This window comes from Cavia porcellus, unplaced genomic scaffold (assembly GCF_034190915.1).
Source record: "Cavia porcellus strain 051 isolate PalLab524CR breed Dunkin Hartley unplaced genomic scaffold, mCavPor4.1 scaffold_2, whole genome shotgun sequence".
NCBI lineage: Eukaryota > Metazoa > Chordata > Mammalia > Rodentia > Caviidae > Cavia > Cavia porcellus.
The window spans coordinates 70,863,899-70,881,111 of NW_026947485.1; the positions used below are offsets into that span (position 1 = coordinate 70,863,899).

Genomic DNA, 17,213 nt, shown 5'->3' on the forward strand with positions numbered 1-17,213 from the left:
GTACCAGGGATTGAACTCATGACCTCACGCTTGCCAGGCAGGTGCTTGTGTCACTGAGCTGTATCCCTGGCCTTATCCCACCTTATTTTGAAGTAATTGAATCCTGTTAAGATTCCACTTTGTTTTATTGCTTTATTAACTACATGCTTTGTTTTGTTATTTTATGGACCACTCTGGGGGTGTATAGATCTTAATTTTCACAGTCTACCTTCAAGAGATTTTACACAAGTTCATGTATAAAATTTTATAATAGCTACATTTCTCCACTGAGCTAACCATTGTGTTGCTGCCATACTTCAAATTACAAATGTCATAAACTGATTCAGTACTATTATTTGAAAAAGTGAATTGTCTTTGGTAGATTTCCTTAACAACAACAACAAAAAAATCGAATGTGATTACCAGTGCGCCTCACTCCTTCCTGCTGATCCACATTTCCTCTTTGTTACTGAGGACTGAGGACTTTAGCCATCTTTGTAGTGTATATCTTCTGGTAATGAGTTCTTTTGTCTTTTACCTGTATGAAGACCCTAATTTTGCCTTCACTTTAAAAGGACTTTTAAAGGTACGCAATGCTCCTTTTAGAACTGTTTGCCATTCCTGATGTGAGATGCTTTTTTTTTATAGTCTACCCCCATGCCCTGTGAATCATGTAGTTTTTATTCTGCTTGGTGGGAAGAGGTGCTTCCACACTTGGGGTATCCCAAACTGTTGTTGCTGATCTTTTGGGGTGACTCCTTTTTTTGCCTGATAGTTTCCGCACATGCGTGCACAAGAACTTGCCAAATAACCAAGGTAGATACCCTGGAGCGTTCTCTGCATGCTCTCTCCTTAGACATGCTACCCTGTGAACTTTGTCATTATTTGGCTCTGTAACACAAGGAGCATAGTAGGCTCTGCCTGGGTTTCTTGTCTCTGCACTGTGATTGCTCTGACCAGGCCATAAGAGACCAGAGCAGGGCTCATCTTGTTTGTTTCCCCTCAGGGATCACTGTCCTTTGCTGCCTGATGGCTGTTTTGTAGCAGCTCATCCATTACTCAGCTGTCCTAGGTGAGTAGAACAGAGCCCCTTATGACCTTGAATATAGTTTTAATGAAGTGGTAAGTATGGGAGAGACAAGTGAATAATGTAAAAACAGATGTATAAACATCTTTTCAGAAGTTTTGCTGTTAAAAACAAAAGATTCATAGCTAGAGGAGAATATGATTTGAATGGTTGTGTGTTTTTCTCTTTAAATGAGACAAAGTAAACACATTTGATGCTAATAATGACCTAGTTGCAGGAGAAAGGAAGAAAGGATTGAAGCTTTGTGAAGACAAAGGCTGAGATGCAGATAATTTTGTAGTAAAAAAATCTGGCCGATACTACCTTAAACCAGTGATCAAGATTAATAATGCTACAAGCAACAAATATTGGTATCATGTACCTCCTGATATGACGAATAAAAACACTGCAGTATCAATTCTGCGGTATTTTTGCTAAAAATGAATGTCAATCTAAAACATAATACATTATACAAATTTAAGAACATTATTCAAAATAACAGGAAAGTACTCTTCTAAAAGGTCATATTAATGAAAGACAAAGACTGAGGAAATAGTACATGGCTACTAAATGATATACATAACCTTGGACTGCATCCTGAGTACTGTTGGCTCATAGCATTATTGATTTCTAATGATTAATTTGGTACTGTGGCTATATGAGATGCAAACAGCAAACTAGGTGAGTGATACAATGAAGCTGTGTACTAGTTTGACAAATTTATTTGTGTAAGTCTAAAATTATTTAAAAATTAAAAGTTAACAAAAGGTCATACTAGATTTAGAGATCTCTATAGGATTAAAGAAATACTGCTGCAGAGTACTAGAAAAGACCTAGAAAGAGGGGCTTGGGATTTGGCTCAGCGGTATAAGCGCCTGCCTTGTAAGCACACAGTCATGAGCTTGATCCCTGGGACCAAAAAAAGAAAAAAAAAAAAAAAAAAGACAAGACCAGACCTAGAAAGATAGGTGTTATTCCAAGAGTGGGTGCCTCATGTTAAGCTTTTCAGACTGCTACGGCCTACTGAATGTAAGAAGGTATAGGGTATTACTATCAGAGTATGTGCAGCAGAACAGAGGGAAGATACCTGAAGGAGAAATCTGGAAAAAGGCCAGCAACTCAGTAAGGGAAAACAACCCAATTAAAAATGGTCAAAGGATTTAAGTAGGAAATCCCCTGGAGGACATTAACTGAACAGTGAGTACATCTTTTGATCCCCATGACACCACTCCCTACCCTCTATGGTAGCTACAATAAACAGATGATAACAAGTATCAGTGAAGAGGTTCAACCTTTATATATTGTTGGAAGGAATATAAAATGGTACAGCAACTTGGAAAACTTTTAGAAATTCCTCAAAAGGTTGGACATAGTCTGGTGGTGTAGCTCAGTGGTAGAGCACTTACTTAGAATGATAATGCCCTTAGTTCAACTCCTAGCAAAACTCTCCAAAAAAAGTTAAACATAGTTACCTTATGTACCAGCATTAAGAGAACTGATGGTAAAACTCCACATAAAAACTTACATGTTAATGTTCTTAGCAGCATTATTCATAATAGCTATAAATGTATCCCAGGAATAAAAAACTAATACATGCTATAACATGGATAAATCTTGAAACGTTTGTGCTAAACAAAGAAAACCAGTAAAATCTTTAAAAAGGCCTCATACTACATGATCCCATTTACATGGAATACCTAGAATAGGCAAATCCACAGAGAAAGGAAACAGATTAGTGGTTACCAGGAACTGGGAGGGCAGAAGGTACAGTGACTGATATAGCGGTTACTTTAGGGTGGCGCAAAAATTCTGGTGTTACGGGTTTTGGCTGCATAACCCTATGAATACCTTGACATCACAGAATACACCTGAAGGGGTAATTTTATAATCTATGAACTTTATAATAAAACTATTTATAAAGACTATAGGAAATTGGATGTCTATGCAGCTGTTCAAGTTACTGAGAGGGAAAGAAGAAACAGTAACTAGGAATCTACTTTCCTTTTAAAGTACGATAGCAACTTCTTTGGGTGTTGGCTGATAGCTATAATGAGAAGGGCTAGTAGTACCAGAACTCAGCTATGGCAAAAGTTTCAAAAGAGCTGTGGCTTGTAAAAGAAAAAAACTGCTTGGGTAGCAGTAAAGTTACTTTCTGAAAACATGGGAAAAAGTACCATTTGAGAGCCCTTCAAAGGCACCAGTGTTTTTATAGCCAGCATACAAATAAGAGGCTTATAATAGAAAAAAAAGATTATATATAACACATCATATATCATAGTTTTATAGAACAAAACCAGGTTTTTATCCACATTTCAAAGACAAAAATGATACATACTGTAATGAGCCAATATTTTTATTAGTACATCTTTGTAGTACATAACGATCACATTCTTGATAGTGAACTAGTAACGCACATTCTTTTTGCTTCCTCTTCCTCTCCTTCCTCCCTGTCTCCATCTCTTGGTTCCCTAAATATAATCTTACCCCCCCCCAAAGATCTGGGGATTGAATTCAGGGATACTATATCATTGAGCTACATTCCCAGCTCTTTATTTTTTATTTTGAAATAGAACTTGGATTGCCCAGCAGTTTAGGCTCTGGGAGTAGTTGGAGTTGTAAGCAATATAGTCTTGTCCAATCTAAAAATATGAGATAGGACTCAAAAACAGAGTTAATGATTAAAAAACCTGTCACAGTAAAAAACAAACTGCCATTAATCCTTCTCTCTTTCAACACTTATCCATCATTCATGCTACTTTCTGAGCAGTTCTAGAAGTCCTATTTTGTGCCTTTATGAGATGTTGAGTAAAAATTCAGTAAATGTTGCTGCTACATGGCATCCTATGGAAGGCAACTTGAATGTACTTGCTTTTTTTTTTGTACTGGGGATCAAATTCATGACCTTGCACTAGGCAGGCAGGCACTTGTGTCACTGAGCTATATCCCTGGCCTGGAAATGCAACTTGTAAAAACATTTCAGTGTGTCCTTATTCACTTGTTCTAATACCATGCAACTCTTCCAAAGTTAAAACAATCATGAATCGATTAAGGACACTGAGGCAGCCAACACCCATGAAAGACATCCAAAACTGCTTCAAAAAGTGAAAAGGATGGTAGGGTAAGTATGTTCAAAGTGAGGAAGAACATTTTGAGGGGAATCTATGACAGTGTACCCTTCATTGTAATGTATCTAAAAACTTAATCACTCATCCTATTTTTGAGCATACTACATTAGGGGACAATAGATCTTCTCTGTTTTAAATGTATCTTTAGTAATAAAGCTTTTTATTGTACTAACAGCCTTTTATCTGAGAGGGCATGTGAGACATCCAATAAAATTCTCTGCAACTCTACTACGAACTCCCTTTAATCTTTGAAGTTTTGCACAATTTTATATAGCTATATCCTTGAGACTTATCCTGACATTTTGCTTCATTGCTAGTCCTTTGGTTTGGCTTTTGTTGTGAAGCTCCTAATTAGTTTGCAATTCTTGCTGAGAAAGACTAGCACTGTTATTTTTGAATCTAGCAATTCTTGACTGAAGTTTTTCAAAAACAAGTTTCATTATTGCATCTTTTTCTTTCCACATCTTAGACCGGCAGTTAAATAAATCAACCGTAAGTTTCTCTATTTTATCTGGAAAACCTTCCCAGTCATATCTATCTTCACAGTTTTATTTTCCACACCATTATAGGCAACAATGTTGCCAAAATTTCTCTTTTCATAAAAATCTCTTCAGCTTCCAATAACTGTTTTCTCTTTCTTTCAATCTGTTGGAAAATGTTCAGGTCCCTCCTGCCTTAACAAGCTTTGGTGAACATTTCTGCCTTCTCCCATTTATGCTGGGTGACAAAAGTCAATTATCATAAGCTTTGGGGTTTTTATTACAGTACTTTTTCCAGGTAACAAATTTTGCTTTTGTGTTTGTTGCTGTGTAACCACTCCCAAATGTAGTAGCTGAAAATGCTAGTCTAAATGTACTTCCCCCAAATTCCTGTGTTGAATCCTAATCACCAATGTGATGCTATTAAGAGGTGGAGCTTTGGGAGGTGAGTACATCATGGAGCAAATAGTATAAAGACCTTTATAGATGAGCTCCCAGAGAGATGCTGTGATCCACTGTGTAAGGACATTACGAGAAGGTGTTATCCATGAACTAAAAAGCAGGCCTTCACTAGACACCGAATCTGCTATCTTGAACTTCACAGTTTCCAGAACTGTGAGAGATAAACTTGTTTATAAGCACCGTAGTAGATGGTATTTTGTTATAGGAGCCTGAAAGAAATAAGGTGCTAGAGCAGTTCTCACTGGAGATCTCGTATGTAGCTGTAGCCAGGATGCAGCCGAGGTGAAGGGCACAGGAAGCCTTTCCTGAAACAGATACCTAAGATGGCACACTTACAGGGACTATAGTTTCTGCTGGCTAACACCTAAGCTGAGGCTAAAAACCACAGACCTATAGGTAGTCTTGCCATGTGACTTGAGTCTCTTACAGCCAGTACCTCTCAGGGTACTTACACATGGCAGTCAGCTTTCCTGAGGGAACATTCCAACAGGGCAGACTCTGAAGGCCCAGGTTTAGCAGCAGTGTCATTTTTGCTATATTCTACTGGTCAAAAGAAACAGTAACAGACTCCACTTCTTGAAATAAAGAATGTCAAGGAACTCATGGTCAAATTAAGATAACAGGACACTTAAGAATATTTGTAATAGCTTTAACATAAACACATGTACTTTATTAAAGATGTAAGTTTTTTCCGAGTCTGTATTTCACTCTTCTGTTTTGATTTCTTACCTCAGTGGCTTCAGCCTGGCTGGCTGCACTTTTTCAAATTGTCCACAAAACTAGTTCACTGTGATATTCCATAACACATTTGTTTGCTATCGTATACCCATAAAAGGAGATATTATAACATTTAGAAATAATTCTGGCCAAAAAATATTAGCAAAATACTTGCTATGAAATAAGCCTAGATCTTATTAGCACTTTGGTTTGGTGCATCCTGCAGTGGTTCTGCAGCAAGCTTGTTCCTCAGCATGGCAATCCTGAGGTGATGGGAGCTCTTTGAGGCAAGGTCTAGAGAAAGGATTAATGTTGTAAGCCTGGCACACCCCCAAATCTCTGTTGCTCCTGGTATCACCTTATCGTGATGCAACGAGGGGTCCTCACTAGAACTCTGATGCCATGCTCTTGCATGGCCAGAACTGTAAACCTACAAAGCAATGAGTCTCCAGTGTTTTGTTAGAGCAACACAAAACAGACTACACAGTGATATAACTAGTACTGCCCTTTCTAGAAGCCAAAAGGTTTTATTATGTAAACTATTTCTTAGTATATATATGTTACCATTGAGTAAGGAGACAAAAAGTTACACTTGGCAATTTTAAAGTTATTGGCTCAAAAGCTGAGTTTTATGGCACACTTACAGTCCTAGCACTTGGGAGGCTGTGGCAAGAGGATTTCTGCAAGTTTGAGGTCAGTCTGGGCTATACTGTGGGTTCAAGGCCAGTATGGACTACAGAGCTGGACCCTCCCTGCAAAAAAGTTATTGGTTTAAGATGAACCAAAGTGTTGAACCATCTAATTGTGAGTTACTCTGCTCCAAAATAGCTACTTTAGTGACAGGCCTTAAATGACTTATTTCAACATGTTAACCCTGTCTCTGAAATCAAACTACTATAAACTGGTGAGCAGAGCTCAACTAACAGAAAAATAGAAATAATGAATTTATTTCCTCCTTTTCAAGGGATATGAAAGGCCAGCTTATTCAGCTAACACCTGTTTGAAAAGTTAAAGTGCTGGAAGGTTTTAAAAGCATCAAAGACTGATGACGAAGAAGGTCACCAAATCAGAGACTCAAACAAAATGGGAGAAAAAAAAATAGAAATCGAAAAAGTTAGAGATTAAAAACAAAAAAATGCAATATGCCTTTAATAAAGAGACCCATTAAAAAATATAAGGACACAAGCCAGGCACGCCAGTGCATGCCTATAATCTGAGAAGCTGAGGCAGGAAAATCAAAAGTTTGTGCCCAGGTTGGGCAACAGAACAATACAGAGACCTTGTCTTAAAAAAAAAAAGACTGGGGATGTAGTTCAGTACAAAAGTTCTGGATTCAACTCCCAATATGAAGAGAAAGAAAAAGCAGGGGGAAGGGGAAGGAAAAGAATACACAGAATGACTGACAATAAAAGGATGATACCAAATATATGACAAAACACTAAGATCAGGGAAGCTTGCACAGCTGCAGTGTTGGATGAAGTAAGGCTTTTAAAGTCAAAAACATACTAGTGATTCACTCATTGAAATAAAATTTATCTTTAACACAACGATAAAACAATTTTAAATTTATATACACCTCAAAAACAGGACAAAAGTAGACAAAGCCACAATCACCGACAGATTTAACATAACTTTCTAAGTAATTGATAGACCAGAAGACAGAAAATCATTAAAGATATATTAAACTTGAAGAAACTTGATCTTATCAAACATATTACTCCAGAACTGTAGAATACATATGTTTTTCAATGCTATACAAAACATTTACTGGTCACAAATTGGTCCTAAAGCATATCTCAACAAATTTCAAAGAACTGAAATCACAAAGCATGTTTACTAATCCTAATGTAATATATTCCATTAAAGGTCAATTATATATCAAAGCTGTTCTAAAAACTAATTTTATTTAAGATGGTACAATCTGTATTTTATATATATATATACTTTTGAGGTACTGGGAGGTAAATTGACTCTTCCCTAACAAATTTATAAAAAGAACTTGCAGTTAATGACAAAAATCTATAAAATAATTCACATCTTAGTTATGTGATTATCAAAAAAGTTAATTTTCAACAGTTGTCACCAGAACTCTATGACAAGGTTAATGATAATAAAACTTCTAAAATTCTAAAATGTAAGCAACAGGAAGTAAAAACAAGTGCAACTTGCGATCATGTTAGTCATTCAGCTCACAATGCTATCTTACATACTTCTGTTAGAGTGAAGGATTCTGGGTTAAAAATAAAACTTCCATGCCCAGGACATGATGCATAATACTTCATACTTAATTCAACTGAACATGTCAATCAATAAAGCAAGTTGATATAATGTATTTCATAAAAGCAAATTACTTAACATAAATCCAAACAAAAGTGATTGTCCTTTTTACTGCAAAAGAGCAAACCCACTAAGTTAGTAAAATTTTAAGGAGAAAACCCAATCTGACTCATAATTTCTCCAACCCAACCTGAGCAGTTTGATTTCAGAATTAACTACTTTCCAGTTTGTCCATGTGTGTGTGTGTGTATATTATGTCACATAGCTGTAATCATAGTATGTAAGTTTGTACTTTTTTCTTTACAACTTTGTTCAGCATACCCCCTATCTTCAGTCATTCTAATTATATCTTTTTAGGGTATACATATCACCAGTTCCCACTGAAGTATTACATTAGCATTCAAATTGGACACGGGGGTTATTTCCAAGGTTCTCTATTTTGTTACTATTGGCTGAAATTAAAAGTGCAAGGTCTATAATAGCACACAGAGATATGTACTTGATAATAACACCAGCAGTGGGTGCTGACTTTTCTAGAAAAGGAAGTAACACTTTATATTCAAAGAATTTACCCCAGAACAACAACTCATGATTTATAGTTTGGAGATTCTTAGGCTTTCACTTGCTATCTTGTTTAATGTTTCAATTTTTTTTCCTCGCTACAATAGGTGGCAATAGCTACACAGCCTAGAAACATGCTAGTGTGTACTAGCATAAAATAATTTTATATTTTTTAAAAAAATCCTTACGTTCTATTTAAACATTCGTGTAACTATCATATTCAAAGGGCCATAATTTCATTAACAGAGAGCAGCTTAATTAAGTGTTAAACTGTAAGTTACAAGATGATTGTAAAGCAACCAAATTTTATGATGGCAAGTAAATAACTGGTGAGCTTTGAAATCAATCCTTTATTTTCCTCTTTCCATCTCTGTTTTCTTAACTATTTCCTCTGTTTGTGAATATTTTAATGGTCTACTTTGTCCTCCGTAAAAACCAACCTAACTCAATCTGTAGCCCCTTGTAGGGCACCTCAAGATCCCTCCCCCCTTCTTTAGGCATCGAATCCAGGGCTTCATACACACTAGGCAAGTATCCTATCACTGAGCTACAGCCCCAGTCCAAGATTTCTTCATAAATTACCAAGTCTTAAAAGAATTTTAACTTTTCCTCAATACCTTGCCCTGTGCTACTGAACAAGTCATTCTGAATGTTATCAATGTCCTGCAAAATAATGCTTTTACATTGTTTTTGAAACTTAAATAAATCAAGCATTGGAGGAATAGTAAAGTAATTTTATTGAATGATGAAAAACTAAAGTAATAAGAAGTATGTATAGTAAGTGATAAGATGTATAGTATGTATCAAGTCACGTTTGTAACCTCAGACCTCTCTACACAACATTCACAGCCTTGCCTCCCACATTTCTGACAGCTTTGTTCTGCTCGCAAAGTCTGTCTTCAGTAATACTTCTCTCCAAATACATATCCTTAAGTTTGTCAAGTATTCATACACTAACTGTAGATGAATCCAAAACCCAGTGGATCCAAATTTCTCTAGCGTCTCCAATTTGATGGACTCTACTTTTAGATTCTCTGAAACAAAATCCAATTTAATGTCAAAAGCCAGTTCTGTCCATCTTCCTATTAATTCATCAATCACTTTACGTATTTGTTAATGAAACCTTTACTTTCAATCTCACCTAGGCCTGAGACTTTTTTTTCTCTCTTACGCCCTAACTCTTTTTCTTATTTTTCACAAGTTTAAAAGACTTCACTGTGGAAATATTTATTTCATTTTCTGAATCCCACTGTAATTTTTCCTAGTTCAGATCTCTTTTATCTCCTGTTTATACTATTATACAAACCTCCTCACAGTCTCTTCCAAATGACGTTTAAAATAATTTCTATCACATGACTGCTACTTCCGTCTTCTTAAAGAACAGCTTGGTCACTAGACTCCTTTGTTGGTAAGCTTTTAATGGTTTTTTGTAGATACTAAACTATTAATCTGAAATCAAAGCTGGATGACAGCCATCCCTGCACTTTCTTTCTGGCTTTCTCATTCTGCTCTATGTACATATATGCTGCAGGCAAAATGTAGGTTCTTTGGACTGGGGCATAGCTTAGTGGTAGACTTCTGGGATAAGTGAAGCAACGGGCTTGATTTCTTTAGTCCCTACTCTGTGTCTAACGACTAAACACTGTAAATATAGAGAATTATAAATCACAACTATTTACAAGATTTATATAATCTCATGGGAGAAGACGGACATATAAGCAGTGATGACAATTTTATGATCTTTTTGAATAGTTTTCTTCCAAAGATGGTCAAAAAGTTGAATCTTTCATATAATGGTAGTTTTGGAGGCCAAGACCAGTATTTGTGCATTCATCTTTGTTATCACACACTTACAGAAAGCCTTTCTTTTTCTGAATCATAATTGTATTTTACTGAATATACTAAAAAAAGTCCCATAGCAACTAATTATTTTAGCAATTGACTATGCTAATGAAAAATCTCTTATTCATTCCTTCCCATACACCAGTACTCTTCCTGTTCTCAGTGTGTCATGTTACTGTCCTCAGGGTAGATTGTTCTTTAAACAAATCTTTCAGTTTAGATTTCACTCCTTTTGCCAGGAACGATTTTCAACACATTTACAAAAAAATAAAAATACTTTGTAAAAATTATCTCATGCAAGTTTTCTCAACTTCTAAACAATATGATACACATGATGATTATTTTTGTTCCTGTTTTACTTTACCCTCTTCCATTCTCTATTTGCTCTAAGCATACGCTATTTGAAGACATCAACCATATTTCACTCAACCATGTTTCTGCTCAGTAAGGCATAGTGCACAGAAAATGCTAAATAAATATTTGCTTAACAGAGAATCCAATTGTGAGCTATAAGCAAAAATAATGCTTTCACATTGTTTATGAAACTTAAATAAATCAAGCATTGGAGGAATAGTAAAGTAATTTTATTGAACGATGAAAAACTAAAGTGATAAGAAGTATGTATAGTAAACAATAATCAATAATCATTAAGTTCTACTGGAATTCTACATTTTTTCCTTTTCACTTTTAAGCCAAAAACATAAAATTATAGACTATTAGCTAGTAGGCTTGTTGTTCCTTCAACAAAACCGCACTGTTTAGCAGTTACACAACATTAAATATCTACATTTTTGAAAAACCCTGAAAGTTTAATTTTGGGGTTGACTTCAAAGGCTGTGTAATCACCTACACTGGTCAGATTCAGAGTTTCTTTTTCCTTTTCTGCCACCCTGTAAAGAAAAATAGAGCAAAGTACTTAGGAAACACCATTTTGAGGCCATTTTTATATGAGAACAAATGAATTTTTAAATAAGAAAATGAAACATTTTTTTCTTGAATTCATTATAAATTTGAGTGCAAATATGACTAAATTATTTTTATATGGTAATGTTAATAAATCTTTAAAATAGATTGTAGAAAACAGTTCAAGTAGTTCTACACAAATTTGTCTAGGCTTAATTTGTAACATCACATGTTTCTTAATTTTTAGGACTCATTTTTACTGTAATAGAGTAGAAAATACAGTTTTTAAAAGTTTCTTTCTTTCTTTTTTGGTACTGGGAATAGAATTTACGATGTCACAGTTGTCAGGCAGGTGCTGTGCCACTGAGCTATATCCCCAGCCCCTAAAAATGTGGTTTTTGATCAATATCAAAATAAATATCACACAATTAATTTGTTGCATATGAACACTAAATTTAGTAATTCAATTCATTACTTTCTGGGTAATTCAATTTCTAATTCCTATTCTATCTAGTATTGTTCATATTAAACAATATTAGAAATATGACTTCATTATCAGTAGACTGGAAAGTAGGCTATACTTTTCATAATGCTTTATGGCATATATAAATCTATACTTAGTTGGCTGCATATGAAACACCATAAATGGTGTTTGACATGAGTCAAGGAAAAAGGACAATAGCTTAAAAGACAAGGAGAATGTTATATACATTATTTATAACATAACATATTGTGCTTCATCTTAATTTAAAAAGCAAATACTGTAGAAATTTGGAAAAGATAAAGATACAAAGAAGAAAATAAAAATCATGGGGCTGGGGATTTAGCTCAGCAGCATAAGCGCCTGCCTTGCAAGCAGGCAGTTGTGAGTTTGATCCCCAGTACCGATAAAAAGGAAAAAGACAAAAACAAAAACAAAAAAAGGAAAGAAAATAAAAATCATGCATACCTACTCTATTCCTCAATTTAATTAAAAGTAATGGTTTGATAGATTTAATTACTAATAGTTTTACATTTTTCCAATTTTTAAACTTTGGCAATAGTATCCAAATTTAGTTGGTCATAAGATTTGACTAAGCAGTGATATTTAAAAAATTCTAATGTTCAGGTTTTTTTTCCAAACTTCTTTAATTGAATTATAATATGGAATTCAAAACATTTCCACAAAATTCTGATGGTCACCCAACTTTGGGTGCTGCTTGATTGTGGAATTACATTTATAAAGCAGTGGTCACAACAGCAGCATCTCAAGCTCACACTCAATTGTAATGGATGGCATTCCTCTTTATTTATTTCACCTTTTTCCTGCCTATAGCATCTCTCTTGGGGTCAAAACATTTTTACATCTAAAAAATACACAAAAACAAAGTACAGAATGATCACAAAAATTATGTAAGTATTTATTCATAGAAAAATAGCATAAAGATTTTTTTTGGGATATGAGATAAGTAATGACATTTTAAAGACAAGATTTATTGTAAGCAGAAAATAAAAAGGAATTTGGAAAAACTTTTCTCTAAAGCACTCACAATGGAGCCATAAATTCCAGTGTCTCACTGCTGGTACATAAAAGACTGTCCAACTGCATAACCACCTGATGGGTTCACCCAATGGGACAGTCATGCATGCAGCACCATTAGTTCAAGCTGTAGGGAACGTGTTAAAGTAGACAAGCAATATTCATAATTGCCAATTTTATGCAGCTTAAAATTCTGACCATGCTGCTCAATGAGATTTTTTTTAAAAGAAACCTAAAAGCAGAAATATATAAAGATCCTTTCCAAAGTTTCCAGGCAAAGAGAATTCTCCTTCCTCAACAATTCACAAAGCTTGAGCTAAACTGCTTTTATGTTCTCTAAGCCACTAGAGTAGCTTATGAGCTTTTTCGACTATGGTCTTACATTAATGGATTTCATAATTTTGGCACATACATCTGTACATACAAATATACATGTATATGCACATACAAACATGTATATTAGAATAAATAACTGATTTTTTAACTGCTTCACTCAGGTAAAATGTTGAGTTCAATCTTGTAAATACAGGAAAAAATGACAGAATTAGAAAATAACTTTTTCTTAAAATTGGAGATTAATCCCAGAGTCTTTGCTCAGCTACATTTGCTCAGCTCCTTTTTATCTTTTATTTTAAAACAAGGGTCTTGGTGGGCTGCCCAGGCTAGAACTTGCAGTCCTGCTGCTTCAGCCTCCCAGAGTGCTAGGCTGACAGGCATGTGCCACCATGCCCAACATGATTTTGCAATCCTCAAAATAATATTCAATATAAGTATCATCAATGGGTAAAATCACTAGACAAAAACTCACAATATGAAAGCATCACCCACATATTATTAAATATAAAGGAGAAAGGACATCTTCACATGGAGATATCTAGTAGGCATTACTGTATCTAAGCAATCAAACTTAATGATATAATGGGACAAATGACATTCTGTGTCATTACATCATTCCCCAATATGAGTCAATGGGATGTATACTACATCTGCTGTATAGTTCCAATACTTTTCCTGAATTACTTTAGTACTGCTCTATGTACCAAAAGCAAGATCAATGACCAATACCAAAATTATTAATACAGTTTGTGGGTAAATTTTGGTTTAACATTAATAGTGCAATTATTCTCATATAGTATCTACTCCAAATGTACTATTTATGATGAAAATGCTTCAAAATGGTAAAAGCATACCTGGTATTTGGCTAATTCTGCTTGTAATACTTTCACTTTAGATCTTTCTTGCTCTAATGCAGCATGAAGTGAAGTCACCTAAAACAAAACGTTCAATAAGAAAACAATTTTGTATGTGTGTTTTTTGGCAATACAGTAATTCTTAATACTTACAATGATCAAATTTGACAGATAAACTAGTATCAGAGGAAAAATCTCCCCTATAATTTCTATTAGGTATTATATACATCTATATACTAAAGATAGCAGGGACAAGCTCATTAACATAAGAGAAAACAGTAAGCGAAGGAGACAAAATCAAGTATAGTAACAGGGTAAGTTCTATCTGCTTTTTCTCTTTATGTTCATTTAAAATACCACTGTATCGTTCTCCATTCTTCAGCACATATATACCTTCCTTAGTTTAAGTAGAACCTTCATTTATTTGCTACTATATAATAATAAAATATAATTTCTTTCATCACCTTGCAAAATGCTGAAGGGCTGTGTCAGTATTTTTTAATCTTTCCATCATTGGGTTCTTTGGAGGTCTGAGGTTTTTACTCCCTTTTTTTTTTTTTTCACTTTTTTTCCTTTTTTCCCCTTTCAAATTTTGCTTTCTTTTTATCTTTCATTTCCTATATTTTGCTGTTTATCATTTTTCTTATTTGTTCTTTCCCATGACTATACTCTTTCTTTTTACTGCTCAATAGAACTATCTCACTTTTTATTTATTTATTTATTTTTAAATTTTATTTAAATATCTCACTTTTCTCTCTACCTTCTCAAACATACTGATTAATTTCTCAAATTTTGCTTTTTTCATTTTTTGGTTCCCACTCTCTCTACCTTTAGTAGTACAACTACTAAGCTTTATGAATCTCTCTAGCTATCTAGTTAACTTTACACTACTGCTGCTGGATGTGGTTCTACTGTTATTAAAGGTTAAGTTATTCTATTTAGGAGATGTTTATTGTAGAACAATAGTAGGTCAATATTAGTTTGGCTTTGTGTTCATGCTATAATTACAGATCCTTCTTCCATGGTAAAGGGTGGTATAATATTGGTCCTTAGACTTTGTCAATTTCAGTTTGACAATATAATTGTTGCTGATTTTATTACTATAGAGAAGATGACATAGCTGTTGCTATTAATTGGTTTTCTTGGGATGCCAATATCTGGATTGCCTTAGGGTCACTACTGTTGCTCATTCCTGGAAAATGTTAGTGGGTAAATACACTGCAACCTCCCATTGTGAGTAAATGGAGGAATAAAAGCCAACAGCCAGCCATGTCCAGAGACTACTGAAAAGCAGACATTAGTGAAAGAGGTCTCTATATCAAAACCCAAGATTTTTAACTACAATCACCTAGCAGCCTCAATACAAATAAACTAAAACCAAAAATAAAAACATGAGAAGACAAGCAAACATAATGCCTCCAGAAACTGATACATGGAGCTCTGAAAGAGAATGAACCAAAAGTCACAACTTGAATTATTTGAAATGATATCAGAATGATAACAAAACAGGTCAATAAGGTATTTGGCAAGCTAGCAAAAGATGTAAGTAAACAGATATTGGGCCAAACAATTGCCACCCAGTCCACACAAAACACTAACAAAAAGCTACCATAGCTAAACAAAATGATGCAAAACACGAATGACCACCATAGAAAAGAATCAAGAGTCTACAAATATAATCCAAACAGAAATTTAGATTAAAAATTCTATTGCAACTATAGGTAGCAGACCATAGTGAAGAAATGGAAGTGAGGGCAGAGTGTTAGAACCAGAAGACAAGGCTATTCTTGGCGACCAATTAATGAGACACCTTAACAAGCACAAGAGATCATGAAAAATGGATTCAAATGCTCCTAGATGTTAGGAATAAGACTCTTATACGATTACCTAAGACAATCTAAGATTATCTTCAAATTCAAAACGGAAGCAGAAGAAACCTAAAAAAGGCTAAAAGTAATCCTAGATAACAAAAGCATAGTGACAGACATCATAATCTTAGACTTGAAGTCATATTACAAAGCTACAGTGATAAAAAAAAAAAAAATCCCAGCATGGTTCTGGCACAAAAACAGATACAAGGAAAAATGCAACAGAACAGAGGATGCAGAAGCAAGCCCAAGCATATTTAGCTATTGATCTTTGACAAAGGTCCCAAAAACTTTTATTGGAAGGAAGAAAGCCACTTTAACAAACTGTTTGGAAAACTAGCTATTCACACGCAGAAGACTGAATCTAGCTCCATATTTATCATGTACCACGATAAAATCAAAATGAATCAACAACCAAATGTTCAAGCAGAAACAACCTGCCAGAAGATACAATAGGTGAAACTCTTAAAGTCATAGGTATAGGCAAGGAATTTCTCAACAGAACCTCAGCTGCAGAGGAAATACTACAGACATTCCTAGTTTGACTGAGTTATGAATTGATTGCTAAATAAGGAACTGAATATGGTATGTACATTACAATATTTAGAACAAAGAAATGGTCAAATAAAATTCCAACTTGATTTTAATTTGCATAACTCTTACATGTAGTACAATAATGTATAACAGAACACAAATATACAGTATTGTACAGTATAATCAGCAAAATTATAGTACTACATAAGCAAAGTATATTGTACAAAAATACATTGAAAAATACATTAAGGCTTTATAAACAAAATATAAAAAACTTCACAAGCAAAAAAGATGGCTTCTAAGGAGCAACAGCATATCTTGGTAAGTCCAAACAGTTGTTAAACAGTAGGTCATGAAATGAGGAATATCTTTACCAAGAATCAACAAATGGGATCAGATCAAGTTAAAAAGCTTCTGCAGCAAAAGAAAACAGCAAAAGAAACAGCCAACACAGTGAAAACACAAACTACAAAATGTGAAAACCAGTTCCCAGCTATTCCTCAGAGGACTAATATCCAGAAAACATAAAGAACTTAAAGAACATTACATTCCCCCAAACCAAACATTCAATCAAAAAAATGAGCAAGTAAAATGAACAGACACTTCACAGAAGAAGTACAAATGGTCCATAAGTACATGAAGTAATGTTTAACACTGCTGGCCACTAGAGAAATGCAGATTAAAAGAACAC

At 34.5% G+C, this 17,213-nt stretch overlaps 1 protein-coding gene across 2 annotated transcripts in view; it reads right to left on the bottom strand.

Moving 5' to 3' along the window:
* Positions 1–11,070: 11,070 nt before the first annotated feature.
* Gkap1 (G kinase anchoring protein 1) overlaps positions 11,071–17,213 on the bottom strand; it is a 63,376-nt gene continuing 57,233 nt past the window's right edge. For both annotated transcript variants that reach the window (XM_013158393.2, XM_063243639.1), the window contains exons 11-12: positions 14,121–14,198; positions 11,071–11,398 (exon numbers count right to left, since the gene is read on the bottom strand). In XM_013158393.2, the coding sequence (XP_013013847.1) occupies positions 11,351–11,398; positions 14,121–14,198 (126 nt within the window). In that variant the 3' untranslated portion in view covers positions 11,071–11,350. The remainder of the gene's footprint in view (positions 11,399–14,120; positions 14,199–17,213) is intronic.